The sequence below is a fragment of the Tarenaya hassleriana genome, unplaced genomic scaffold (assembly GCF_000463585.1).
Source record: "Tarenaya hassleriana unplaced genomic scaffold, ASM46358v1 Cleome362, whole genome shotgun sequence".
Classification (NCBI taxonomy): Eukaryota; Viridiplantae; Streptophyta; class Magnoliopsida; order Brassicales; family Cleomaceae; genus Tarenaya; species Tarenaya hassleriana.
In genome coordinates, this window is record NW_010966677.1 from 9,583 (window position 1) to 22,731 (window position 13,149).

The following is a 13,149-nucleotide window of genomic DNA, read 5'->3' on the forward strand; positions in this document are numbered from 1 at the left end:
TTGTTTTCTATGAACCGTGAGTAGATCCATGACTATGGGTTAGGGATTCGTATGTGTTTTGGGTATGTCTGAAACCTAACTTGGATTTCGACGTTATGCTTGTTTCGGTTTATCGATCTATGCTTTCTTTTCTATTGGTGTTTGCTAATCACCTGGCCAATATTCTGAGATTCTAAATCACATACAGATATGGGTTTAGTTTCGTATCGAGATCGATGAATGAATCGTATTATTCACATAGAGATATGGTTTAATCGATTTAGGGTTGATCTCATGCATCTAGGGTTAACTTGAATAGATCGAGAGATTGACGAGTTATTCTAGGTAGTGAGTTAGTAGACCGAGAGGTGAATTCTCTATTTTTGTTGCTTGATGATTCCCGAACACAAGTACGATGTTGTTATTCTCGCATGCTTAGTAAATACCCATACACACGAATACGATCCCGACACCCGTAGTCATCCTTGTTTGATAGGTTACTCGTTTTCATTGCTTTCTTATTTTCTTTCCTATAGATTCCATATACTTCCATCATCATTTGCTTGCTTGTTTTGATCTATTTTTTATTTAGATTTGGATTTAGCAACCGGTCCTCATGTTCGACCCCGTGTTACGACGATCCGTATCCTTGCGGTGAGTTGTGAATCGGGTTATAGATTTTAGGCTCGGTACACACGTATCAGTCGCATCCACAAGACTTGAAAATTGTGCGTTTTGTGGCTTGAAGTCTTGTAATTCCGGTATTGTGTCCGAAATATACTTTCGTGCTCTTCCCCAACGGTTGCTGGAATCCATCTGAAACAAACTAAAAATGTCGAAAATTTGTCCGAGGAAACGGGCGACCGCTCGTTTTATTAAGTCGAGAAATTGATTCCAGGCGACCGCTCAAGCAGTCGCTCAATATTCGTGGCTCGGAAGGAGCGGACGGTCCGCCTGTTTTCACGGGCGACCGCTCGTTTCCCTTTTCGTAAGTGGGCGACCACTCGTAAAAACGAGCGGTCCGCCCATTTTGTTAGTGAAAAAAATTTTCGAGCCCAAATCCGATGAGACACTGCATAAACCGATTCCCGATAAGATCAATAACCCCCAAAACATGTCAAAACATCATATAGATGCTCAAAGATCCAAAAGAGGGAACACAAGTCACGAGTTATAAAAAGCACGTCTAAACATAGTTCAACGGGAAATATAAAGTGTTTTATCCTATAGACGATCGAGTCAAGGGGCCGTCTTCTTGCTCCCCTTGCTGATGCCTGATACGGATGAGCCTTCGGTCTCGCTCCCCTGAGCTGATCCTCCAGCGTCGGAATCTTCGTCGTTTATCATCCTCTCCACGGTCTGGATAATCTCGCGTTGAGCACTCTCGATGGATGCGGCGAGGGTGGCCTCTAGGGTGCCCATCTTGTCCTCCATGGACTCCTCGAGTGAGGTGAGTCGGGTGCCGAACCCCTCGATGGCGGTGAGCCGAGTGTCAAACCTCTCTAGCTTCTACAATATAAGGTCCAATCGAGGGTCGGGAGTGGAGCTCGATTGACCCTCGGTTCCCGACACCAAGGGATCAATCATTCTTCCCCTTCCGACTCTTACTCGGGCTGGCGCAATATCGAGGAAGTCCAGTCGAAGGGTGGTAGGCGTGAAGGTCTCGATTTGCTGGCATTGGAGCATAAGGCATCGTGTTAGCCCGTCACTCCCCGTGAAGATCTACTCCCATCCCGTCCTCTGAATATGTCCTCAGAGTTGGAGGGCATCTATGTCTAGGAGGATGTGGGTGTCAACCATGTTGGCTTGGTAGAAGACGATCCCCGTGTCGACTCGCTGTGCTATCTTCGTGATCATCCCTCCGTTGTAAATGCAAGTCTCGTTGGCTTTGGTGGAGGCCAACGTGTGTAGGTGCATGACTATCCGCGAAGCTAAGTCCATGGCCCTCCATTGAGCTCGGACATATGAGTCGAGAGATGGCCCGTCATGGAATTCTTGCAGCGCTTCATAGATGTAACCCAGCTCGATCTTGTGGATCTTGTCGGGTTCGTCTCGTGCGAATATGAAGTTGGACATGACAGAATGAGCGTAGCGGATTGTCGGATGTTGCACCCATATGAGATCTTCCCTGCCGAGTTTGAATAGTGGCGGACGGCTATCTTCTTCCAGAAATCTTGGAGGACATATGCCGAGATGGTTGGGATGAGGGAGTGCTTCCCTTTGGGGACCTCCAAGATATCGGCAAACTCAACCATACTCAGCCTAACCCATTTCTTGTTTAGCCGAAAATCTATATATGCTTCATCGATTGAGCCGTGGATGGGAAGTAGCATGACATGGCCAGGAACTCACGGGTTACACTCTTGAACGAGGGCTCAACACTTCTGCTCAATGCTTCCTAGCCGAGCTTGTCGAATATGTATTCGACATTTGTTTACATCCCTAATCCCCCGATCGTGTGATCGCACATGATATTGCTCGGACGTTGTTTTAACTTGGACAGGTGCTTCGCCCTCTCGTACGTCTCGTCGTGTCTATCAATTTTGACCAACCTCGGTGGTCCTTCGACGAGGACATTCTGCTTTGTGTCCAAAATTTCTGTGATAGTTCCCAGTCTCAATTTTCTCCTTTGAGAGAATTCTCCCTCTTGTGATGATGAGGCGACGTCGCTTGTTCGGACTCTTTTCGGTGCCATCTGCAAAAGTATAGTCGATATGGATCGGGACATCGGGGTTAGGACGAAGAAAGTCGAATGATTTTTCGCGGATCAGAGAAAATGAGCGGGCCATGTGTTTTTCAAACTCATGCTAGCTCCAAGATCACATAGCACCCTATCAATCTCAATGTTTCCCAACTTGCATGGTATAGAGAAACTCCCCGGATCAGACATCTTCAGGGGCAGTTCATGCTTGGTGATGGCTGCACTAATCTCGGTGCTCAATGTTACGGTCTCTTTTTCAACTACTCGCTTCTTTGTCAAAATATCCCTGAGGAACTTTGCGTATGAAGGCATTTGAAGGATTACCTCATGGATGTTGGTTGTAATGCTCTAGGATGATCCGTGATATGACATTTGACTTTGTATTGATTCATTGATTCATGAATTCATTATTTTTTTTCGTTATACGATTGGCATGTTTGTTGTATTTCGGCATCCTTGAATCATTAGAGAATGATTCTAAATTCCCTAGTCAGTCATAGTTGTGGGAACAATGATGAATTAGGACTAGCATGAGGTGTGATCAATGCATTGGATGCAGATCACAATCATGGGTACTCGCTTTGAACGAGTGACTGGATGATCCGCATGAGATTGTCACATGGACAGAGTCATGACTTGGATCTCAAAGCAGCGATTCGTTCATGGATTCTCATACCTGAGATGTCTAGAGTATCTGATATGAGGAGTGGCGTGTCTTGACTGCGTCAAATGTCGTCTTTAACCGGATGATTATAACGGCGTTGATCAGATACGTTCACGAATCATATGGAGATAGTAGACATGCAATATGGGACTTGTCACCTGCTTAACAGGAGAGATATCGATGGGCCCTCTCGCTGGAAGTCGGACTATGAAAAATGCGTGGCCACGCTATAGATGAAGTTGCATCTATTTTATTAGTCGATTTTCCAAGACGAGAAAGCAGTTGAACTTGAAGGGTGGCTCAAACCATGCCCTTGTTCAACTTATGATATTGTGAGACAAAGGATCATAATTTGAGCTGTTAATACCTTAGTTAGATCACCTCTAACTCAATTCTAAGTGGGTGGTCATGGCGTCTTGCTAGAGGCTAACCATGACTTGTGGTTCGGGAAAGGTTCCTAAAGTCACTACCACTTAGAATGAGCCTACAGGGTCACACACCACTAGGGATGGACTTATACGTGAAGAATCCGAAGAATGGAAATGAGAGTTGACCGAAACGAGCATGAAAAGGAGTTTTCAGTGTGTTGGTCCGGAGCTGACCAAGTTTGGTCAGCCCCAGACAGAGTTGGCCAGTGTTGGGGTTTCCTCGGATCTCATGACCGAATCTAATTCCTAAGAGATCAGTTCTAGGATTTGCGCAGCGGATGTAAATCAAAAATTTTGATAAAACCTTAAAACCTATCATGCATGATCTTGTAGAAACGTAAGAACGCTTACCTCAATCGATCCGGGGCCTGTATCAATTGATGTGTTCGTCCGATCACTGTAGGCATGAAGAATACCTTGCCCTCTACACGTATCCACACGGCGGAAAGGATTCCAACGGTTGGAACTCGTCTGCTAGGACTAAAGAACACTTTCTTCTTTGCGCAAGGGTTTTAGGGATTTTCTCTAGGTTTTTTTCCACTGTCAAAAACTTCCCAAAGGGTCTGAAAGTCAGGCCAAGAGTCTTAGGAGGCTCTCCCTAAAGTTAATCCCACTTAAAACCCTAATTAGAGCGAGTTTAGGAAATTCCGACGTCTGGACCGATCGGTCTGGAGCTTATTTTACGTCTGGACTTATCGGTCTGGAGCAATTTTCGGACCGAGTGACTGTCACACGTTACCCCCGGACTGACTGGTCCATGTGTCTGGACCGATCGGTCTGGGTTGGCTGGACCGATCGATCGGTCTAGACCTTGTAGACCAGTCGGTCTGGCCTCCGCTCCACCGGGATTTTCTCGTCTCTTCTCGCGCATTAGTCCTTTCCTGTGTGTGTGACCCTGTAGGCTCATCCGATATAGAATAACCCGAAATCTTTTATTTCGGTTACACAAGTCATAGGCGGTCTCTAGCAAGACACTTATCAGATTTGGAGGATAACTTATCAGTCATCTGACGCTTCACGTAAGCGTCGCAACCCCAAATTCTTACAAACGACTACGCGGGACGCTTTCCCCTCCATATCTCATATGGCGTCGTTTCAGCTGACTTCGTTGGACTCCTGTTCAGCAGATACGCAGCGGTCTCTAAGGCATAGCCCCAAAAAGACTTCGGAAGATCTGTCTGACTCATCATGGACCGAACCATGTCTAACAGTGTTTGGTTCCTCCGTTCAAACACGCCGTTCCACTGTGGCGTTCCAGGAGGAGTTAATTATGATAAATACCACAATAAACCAGATAGTCAGTGAACTGTTGGCTCATATACTCGCCACCACGATCGGATCAAAGTGTCTTGATCATCTTGTCAAGCTGGTTCTGTACTTCATTTCTGAAAGCCTTGAACATTTCAAGTGTTTCAGACTTATGTCTCATCAAATAGACATAACCATATCGACTGAAATCATCAGTGAATGTAACGAAATACAGATAACCTCCTCTAGCTGGACAGCTCATTGGCCCGCATGCATCACTATGTATCAGATCCAATAACTCTGTCGCTCTCTGTCCTTTCCCCTTGAAAGGATGCTTTGTCATCTTGCCCATCAAACAAGACTCGCAAGATTCAAGAGACTCAAAGTCAAATGAATCCAGAAGACCTTCAGAATGAAGCTTCTGAATGCGCTTCTCGTTTATATGGCCTAGACGACAATGCCAGAGGAAGGTCGGGTTTAAGTCGTTCGGCTTAAACCGTTTAGTACTCACGCTATAGATGGACGATGTTGAGTTCGAAGGCTGATCATTCAAGACGTATAAACCATTAACTAGATAACCATTACCATAGTAAATACTGTCTCGATAAATCATCAAACTCGAGTTCTCAATCACAAATCGAAAACCATCCAGATCCAGACATGAAATAGAAATAATGTTTATGCTAATCGCAGGCACATAGTAACAATTACTAAGTTCTAAAACAAGTCTAGAAGGAAGATGCAAATCTAAACGCCAACACACAATGCATCAACTCTTGCTCCATTTCCGACGCGCAGATCCGCTTCTCCCTTAGCCAGCATCCTACTTCTTCTTAGTCCCTGCACATTTCTACAAATGTGTGAGGCACTTCCGGTATCCAATACCCACGAATAAGATGTAGTACAGATGTTAGCTTCTATAACATGAATACCTGAGGCAGAAGCTTCACCAAGCTTCTTATCCTTCCAAGTAAAGGTGACAATTACGCTTCCAGTGTCCAGACACTCCGCAGTAATGACAGTCACCCTTATCGGGCAACTTTTGCCTTCTTCGCTGCCTTCTTTTTGGCTTTGCCCCACCGCTTCTTGCTGGAGTTGTTCTCAACAGCAAGCACAGTCTTGGGCACCACGATATCCTGCTCGGCCGATTTCAGCATCCCATACAGTTCGGCTAAGCTCTTAGTCATCCCGTGCATATGGTATTGCATCACGAACTGGTTATAGTCCTCGGGCAATGACATCAGGATCAAGTCTGCAACCAAGTCACCATCGAGCTTCACTCTCATACGCTCAAGTTCCTAAAAATGAGCTTGCATGTTGAGGACGTGGGTGTTGACAGAGCTACCTCTCGGCATCTCCGTCTTCACTAGAGCTTTTAGCGTCTTGTACTTTTCAGTACGCGCTAGCTCCTGAAACATGGTCTTGAGCTGATTGATCATATCAAACATGCTCTTTCCCTTCAAACTGCCTCTGCAGATTCGGGGCCATGCTTCCCAACATGAGATAGGAGATCTCATTGTCGTCAGTCTGATGCTTCAACCAAGCATCTCTGACGGCTCTCGTGGCGTTGGCCGCAGGCTCTGGTGGTAGAGCCCCTTCCAGGACGTACGACTTCTTATCGTGCTTGAGAACAATTCTCAAGTTACGATACCAGTCCAAGAAGTTCGTCCCGGTCAACTTATCCTTCTCAAGGATTGATCGCATCGTCAAACTCGGTACGCTACCGGTTGACGCCATGTCCTACAAAAGAAACAAAAACAGAACGAACAAAACAAATGCAAATTATATCAATGATCTACGACCAACTAGTCCATTATCAATCAATGACAACATAGATGCACATACAAGCAATATTCCCATATAGAAAAATAACCCTATAATAATTTTCTATATAGGACTAAGATCCGTATTTCACATAAGAACAGGTTTTTACACTCAGCCTTATGTTATTTAGGTAGACATCTAATGTCAATCACATCCAATGTGATTCTTAGATCTTTCATGAGACTATGATATCGAATATCATTGCATACTCGTCTCATCTGTACCATCAAGTCTCAAGTCAAACTTGACAACTTAACCTAAGGTAAACCATGTTCAAGCTGTGGAAACCACGATTTCCCATCCTGCCTCACAAAGATAATCCGGCACGCTCAGATTTGGCATGACCCGTGTTACGGACGATCGATGCCTTGACAGGTGCTCTAGTAATGGAAGGTACGCGCTTAACATTACATAAATAAGGGATTTTCGAAACCACACTTAGATCAAGCATCTACTTTTCAAGCTATGAGAACCACCATTTCTCTATCTTGCCTCACCAAGATAATACGGCACACCCAGCTTTGGCATGACCCATGACACGTATGATCGAGGCCTTGACAAGTGCTTTACTCGTAGAGCTCCTAGATCTAACCGGTTTCTGTGCAACGATTGTACATAATCCGAGTAGACTATCCATTCGATTATGTAATCCCAATCCCTAAGCTCCCACTCAATCAAGTATATCTAATATCTTAATTAAGTTATATGCATTCATTCACTATGGATCATCCAAATGAACGAATCATGCTATTCTGAATCACAGTTGACCGGTTTAGCAACGATTGCTCAAATCAAATCCCGAAACGAAAAACCAAATTTTGGTGAAGCCTCGGGACCCAGACCGATCGGTCTAGGCTTAGATCGATCGGTCTACATGGCTCGGTCTCCAGGTCAAGTTCGGTCCAGACCTTTCGGTCCGAAATGGTCCAGACCGATCGTTCTACACATGCAGACCATTCAGTATGGACCTGTCGGTCCAACCGACATGTGAAACCCGAGACCGATCAGTCTAGAGGACCAGACCGATCGGTCCAAGCGAAAACGTGATCAGATCTCATTTTTGTCGTTTCTGCCCCGTTTTAGACCCGAATTCGACTCCGTTTTCGCCTGCGAACTCATAATTCGAAGCTCAACAATGAATAGAAAATCTACTCTAGATCCACAATCAAATCATGCATAACATCAAAGCAAACACGGATTCAAACAATTCAAATCCTATAACGTGCGTGATCGGGTTCTAACAAAATTATGCAGAGCAACCAGGCTCTGATACCACTGTTGGGGTTTCCTGGGATCTCATGAGCGAGTCTAATTCCTAAGAGATCAGTTCTAGGTGATTTAGAACAGGCCCCAGATCAAAATAAACTTCAAGTTTTATCGAGAACGAGGTAAGTAGCGATTCCCTCGATGATATACACGATCTTTTGGGTTTTTGCAAGTTTGGTTGCGTGTGACGTTTGATTAGGTTTAGATCTTTCTTTTGCTGCGTGAAACCTAGTGAACCAAACCCTAGATCAATATGATCGCATGTTAGGAACCCGTAGATTCCCCAACAATGGAAAGGTATTGTAATCTTCATCTTCTTCAGCATTTCCGCAAACTTCCCAAATTGGCTATCCTCATTAAACTTTTTTAAACGAGAAGGAAAAGGTATCGGGGGTACCTTAGGCGGAGGCGGAATGTAGGCCGGTTCTTTCTCTAGTTCTTGCTCCTTAGGAGTACCTTCCTCCACAGCCTTGCCCTTTTCCTCTCTTGTTAGTCTTGGAGGTGGCATCTTTTCAATCATCGGAGGGGAAAGTTGTTTTCCACTCCTTAACTCCACTGCATTCATGTGTTCGCGAGGGTCCATTTCGTTCTTACTGGGAAGCATGTCCTGCGGTCTTGATGAGGAAAAAGATGCAAGTTGAGCTACTTGATTGTCCAAGATTTTCAAATGAGTTTGGACTCCTTCCAATTGTTTCTTGATGCAACTTGCTTGTTTTCAATGCTCCCAATAGACACTCCTTGCGACTTTTGACCTTGGAGAATCTGCAATAGCATATCTTTGATATCCAGTCTTGCTCCTTGGATTGCGATTGCTGCGATCTTTAGTTGGAGTTCCCTTGATACCCTTGACTTCCTTGACCTTGTTGTTGATACTTCGGTTGGAAACCCGGAGGTCCTTGCTTGTTCCATTGGAAGTTGGGTTGAGGATTTAGCGCATTCGCCGTGTTCTTGTACGAGAAGTTGGGGTGATTCCTCAATCCCGGGTTGTATAGGTTGGACGGATGGGTGTATTGATTAGGACCACATAGTTGGCGTCTTCCGTCTCTTGTTCAACCATGTACATTCCCGGTTGAATTTGTGCTAAATTGTGATCTTCCACAGCAGCTACTTGTTTGGCATTAGCGAGTTGTACCTTTATCTCGGCAAGGTCGGCCAACACGGCTTTAAGAGCTGCGTTCTCTCCCACATCACCTTTCACTGAGCTTCTCCTACTGAACTCGTTGGACGTATGGCTGTGTCCTTTGACCAGTTTTGCAATTGCCGCTTCCAACTCTTGGAAAGGGATGTCATAAATATCACCTCCACATGCTGCATCAATCCAAGACCGAGTGTCATCCTTCAACCCATGGATAAAGATGGATAAGAGGTAGTCTCTCTCCATTCCATTGTGAGGGCACATCCTTTGATACTCCTTGAAGCGTTCCCATGCATCGTGGAGGTTCTCCCCATCCTCTTGCACAAAAGCATTGATCCTATTTCTCGCATGTTGAGTCTTGGTGGGGGAGTAGTATTACATAAGAAATTGTTCTTCCATCTCATCCCATGACGAGATAGAGTTTGGCTCAAGGGTGTAGAGCCAATCTCTAGCTCTCTCTGTAAGCGAATATGAGAAGGTTTCAGGAAACACATCTTCAAGAGTAATCCCCGGTCCCTTCTTGATTGCCTTACAAGTCATCTTGAAGTTTGTAAGGTGAGCATTCGGGTCCTCGTTTGGTCTCCCACGGAAACTCATGTTGTTGAGCATTTGAATGCATTCCGGTAGGAGTTCAAAATCTTCTAGTGGTCCCCGATTAATGCATGATAGTAGCTGAGTATGCTTCGGTTGTGTGTACGTTCGAAGCGTTCTAGGGGGTGCTTGGGCTGGACCCCTTTGAGAATTGGCCCCTCTCAACAATTCTTCGGCCATTTCGGGTTGTTCTCTTCGTGCGTTGTTTTCTCTCAACATTTCTTCGACCATTCCCCACTGTCTTTGCTGTCTCCTAGCGAAGCATAGAGTCATTTCTATCTCGGGGTCGAAGATGAGTTGATCTCTACCGGTAGTGCTTCTTGTCATGCACCAGAAGAGCTGCGCACCAAAGAAACAAAACAAAACGAAAGTGATGCAAAAAGGTTATGTCTCAAAGTAATCCAAACAAGAGTCCAAGCAATGGTGATCTAGCAAAAATCTAGACTAACACGAAAACGCCTAATCCCCGGCAACGACGCCAAAAACTTGATGCGCACGCACCGAGTCTTATATTTAGTACCTGATTCGTACCACTATCCGCAAGTATACGGTAGTTGTAGTAACGGGGTCTAACACGAGGACTAGGTTGTATTAGTCTATCTCTAGGCTAGATTAATGGTCAAATAAGAGTGTGGTTTGTGATGGGTATCGCAATGGAAGTAAACAAGTAAAATTAACGGGTTGTAAACGTGATTTGAGGCGTTGTAGGTTCGGGATCCCTCTCGAATTGTATGGACGGTTAATGATACTACAATGTCTACAGGTTTATCTTCCAAAAAGGGGTTTCAAGCACTTCTTCTAGAGTTTGTCTCTCCCGAGCTTAAACTCACTACCTAGAGAATCGATTAATCCATCTCCCAATGATCTAAATGATCTCTAGATGCATTAATGTACCCTATCATGAACCTTAAGCAAGCTAAGCCATCTCCCAATGTGAATAACTCACTCATTTGACATTTGGTTCCAAACATCATTCCCATATCCCTATGATCAATGTGTTCTACAGTCATATCAATTAGGGTTTCATCTAAATCAATAGCATTAAACACAAAACATCAAACCCATGGAAGAAAACTCAAAGACATCATAGATTAAGCTTAGGTGTCAATATAAAAGTGAGGATCCCTCACCCACAACAAGGTCACTACTCCATAACTAAAGGTCCAAAACAGAAAGCAAAAAGAGAAAACATAGAAAAGGAGAAGAAATACTCAAGATGGTCTTCAATGGTGATCTCCTCCTTCAAGATATCTCCCTAGGTCTCCAAATCTCCATTCTTCTCTTCTCCAAAAGTGATTTTCTTCCCTAATGTCGAGCCCCCTCTCTCTCTCCTCCAACTCCCCTTTTGTGTAAGTCCCCAAAACTAGGTTTTTCCTCCAAAAATCTGGCTTTTCCTTTTTGGGCCGGTTTTGATTACGAGCGGTCGCTCATTTTCTCTTCAGGGTCGCCCGTTTTCTTCTTCAGGGTCGCTCGTTTTTTGGTATCGAGCGACCGTCTAGCATAACGAGCGGCCGCTCGTTCTTCACTATGCATCGGAGCGACCGCTTGGTTGTGCGAGTGACCGCCTGGCTCCAACATTTCCACACCGAGCGACTGCTCGGTTAACTAGGCGCCGCTCATTTTGTCTTTCTCCCGGACTTCTCGATTCTGCTCCTTTTCCGTGCCTCGTGCGCAAATATCCTCGTTTGATCATCCTGCAAGGAAAATTGGAGAAAGAATCCTACCCATAACCGTCTAACGTCCTAATATGCCTAAAATGCGAGAAGAATCATAATGTATGACGTTAGAAAAACCGGTGGAAAACCCGTATGATCAACTCGCATCACACATAAGCTCAAAGGGAGCTTCCCAATCCGGCGGCTGGATAATAGGCGGAGAAATCAACGCCTTCTTCAAAATTTCAAAGGCAGCCTTGCACTCATGGGTGGACTCAAAAGGCACATCCTTTGCAACCCATTCCGTCAAAGGCCATGAAATCTTGGAGAAATCCTTGATGAACCTCCTGTAGAACCCGACATGTCCCCAGAATCTCCGGATTCCCTTAACATTCCGTGGAGGCGGCAACTTCTCTATCACCTCAACCTTAGCCCGATCAACCTCAATCCCCTTGCTCGAAATCTTGTGGCCTAATACAATACCCTCTTGGACCATGATGTTGGGTTTATCTACGGGTTCCTAGCATGCGATCATATCGATCTAGGGTTTGGTTTACTAGGTTTCATGAAGCGGAAGAAAGATCTAAACCTAGTCAAATGTCACATGCAACCAAACTTACAAAACCCGAAAGATCATGTATATCACCGAGGGAATCGTTACTTACCTCGTTCTCGATGAAACTTGAAGTTTATTTCGATACGGGGCCTGTTCTAAATCACCTAGGACTGAAGTTACAGTCCCTCTACATGTATCCACACCGACGGGAAGGATTCCAAACGATTTGGAACGAATCTGCTAGGATTAGTGAAGAAAAGGGTAACTCAAGAGACGAGATCCAATCCCGGAACAATAGAAATCGAAGAGAACAGGTTCTCTAGGGTTCTAGGATGTTTCTCTGAGTTTTAGGTCGGCCTGAATTAAGTTTGGACGAAAAACCAAACTTAAATAAGCTTAGAAAACCCTAAAATCAAATTATGGAAATTTTCCAGATCTCGGTCCGCCGGACCAAGAGCTTGGTCCGGCGGACCAGGCTTACTCAGCTGCCTTCGGACCGTCTGACCTGGTGCCTTGGTCCGGGTGACCAAGATTGGTCAGCTCCGGACCAAGTCTCCTGGTCTTCTTTCGGTCTGCCTGTTCGCTCCTCGGTCTGTCTGATCCAGCGTCTGGTCCGGGGCTGACCAACTCTTGGTCAGCCGGACCAGACCTGGACAGATGACCTCAGACTGAGCTTCCGGACTGCCTGATCTGACCAACTTGGTCCGGGGCTGACCAAACTTGGTCAGCTCCGGACCAACACACTGAAAACTTCTTTTCATGCTCGTTTTGGTCAAATCTCATTTCCATTCTTCGGATTCTTCACGTATAAGTCCATCCCTATTGGTGTGTGACCCTGTAGGTCCATTCTAAGTGGTAGTGACTTTAGGAACCTTTCTCGAACCACAAGTCATGGTTAGCCTCTAACAAGACGCCATGACCACCCACTTAGAATTGAGTTAGAGGTGATCTAACCAAGGCATCAACAGTTCGAATTCTGATCCTTTGTCTCACGATATCATAAGTTGAACAAGGGCATGGTTTGAGCCACCCTTCAAGTTCAACCGCTTTCTCGTCTTGGTAAATCGACTAGTAAAATAGATGCAACTTCATCTATAGCGTG

At 45.1% G+C, this 13,149-nt stretch overlaps 1 protein-coding gene across 1 annotated transcript; it reads right to left on the reverse strand.

The window, feature by feature from the left end:
• Positions 1-11,648: 11,648 nt before the first annotated feature.
• LOC109117049 (uncharacterized mitochondrial protein AtMg00860-like) lies at positions 11,649-11,987 on the reverse strand. Its single transcript, XM_019203547.1, has one exon. It carries the CDS (start codon positions 11,985-11,987, stop codon positions 11,649-11,651), a length of 339 nt encoding a protein of 112 aa, XP_019059092.1.
• Positions 11,988-13,149: the final 1,162 nt, after the last annotated feature.

Excerpts from the sequence above, each read along its gene's own strand:
- LOC109117049 (XM_019203547.1), bottom strand. The coding sequence starts at position 11,987 with ATGGTCCAAGAGGGTATTGTATTAGGCCACAAGATTTCGAGCAAGGGG.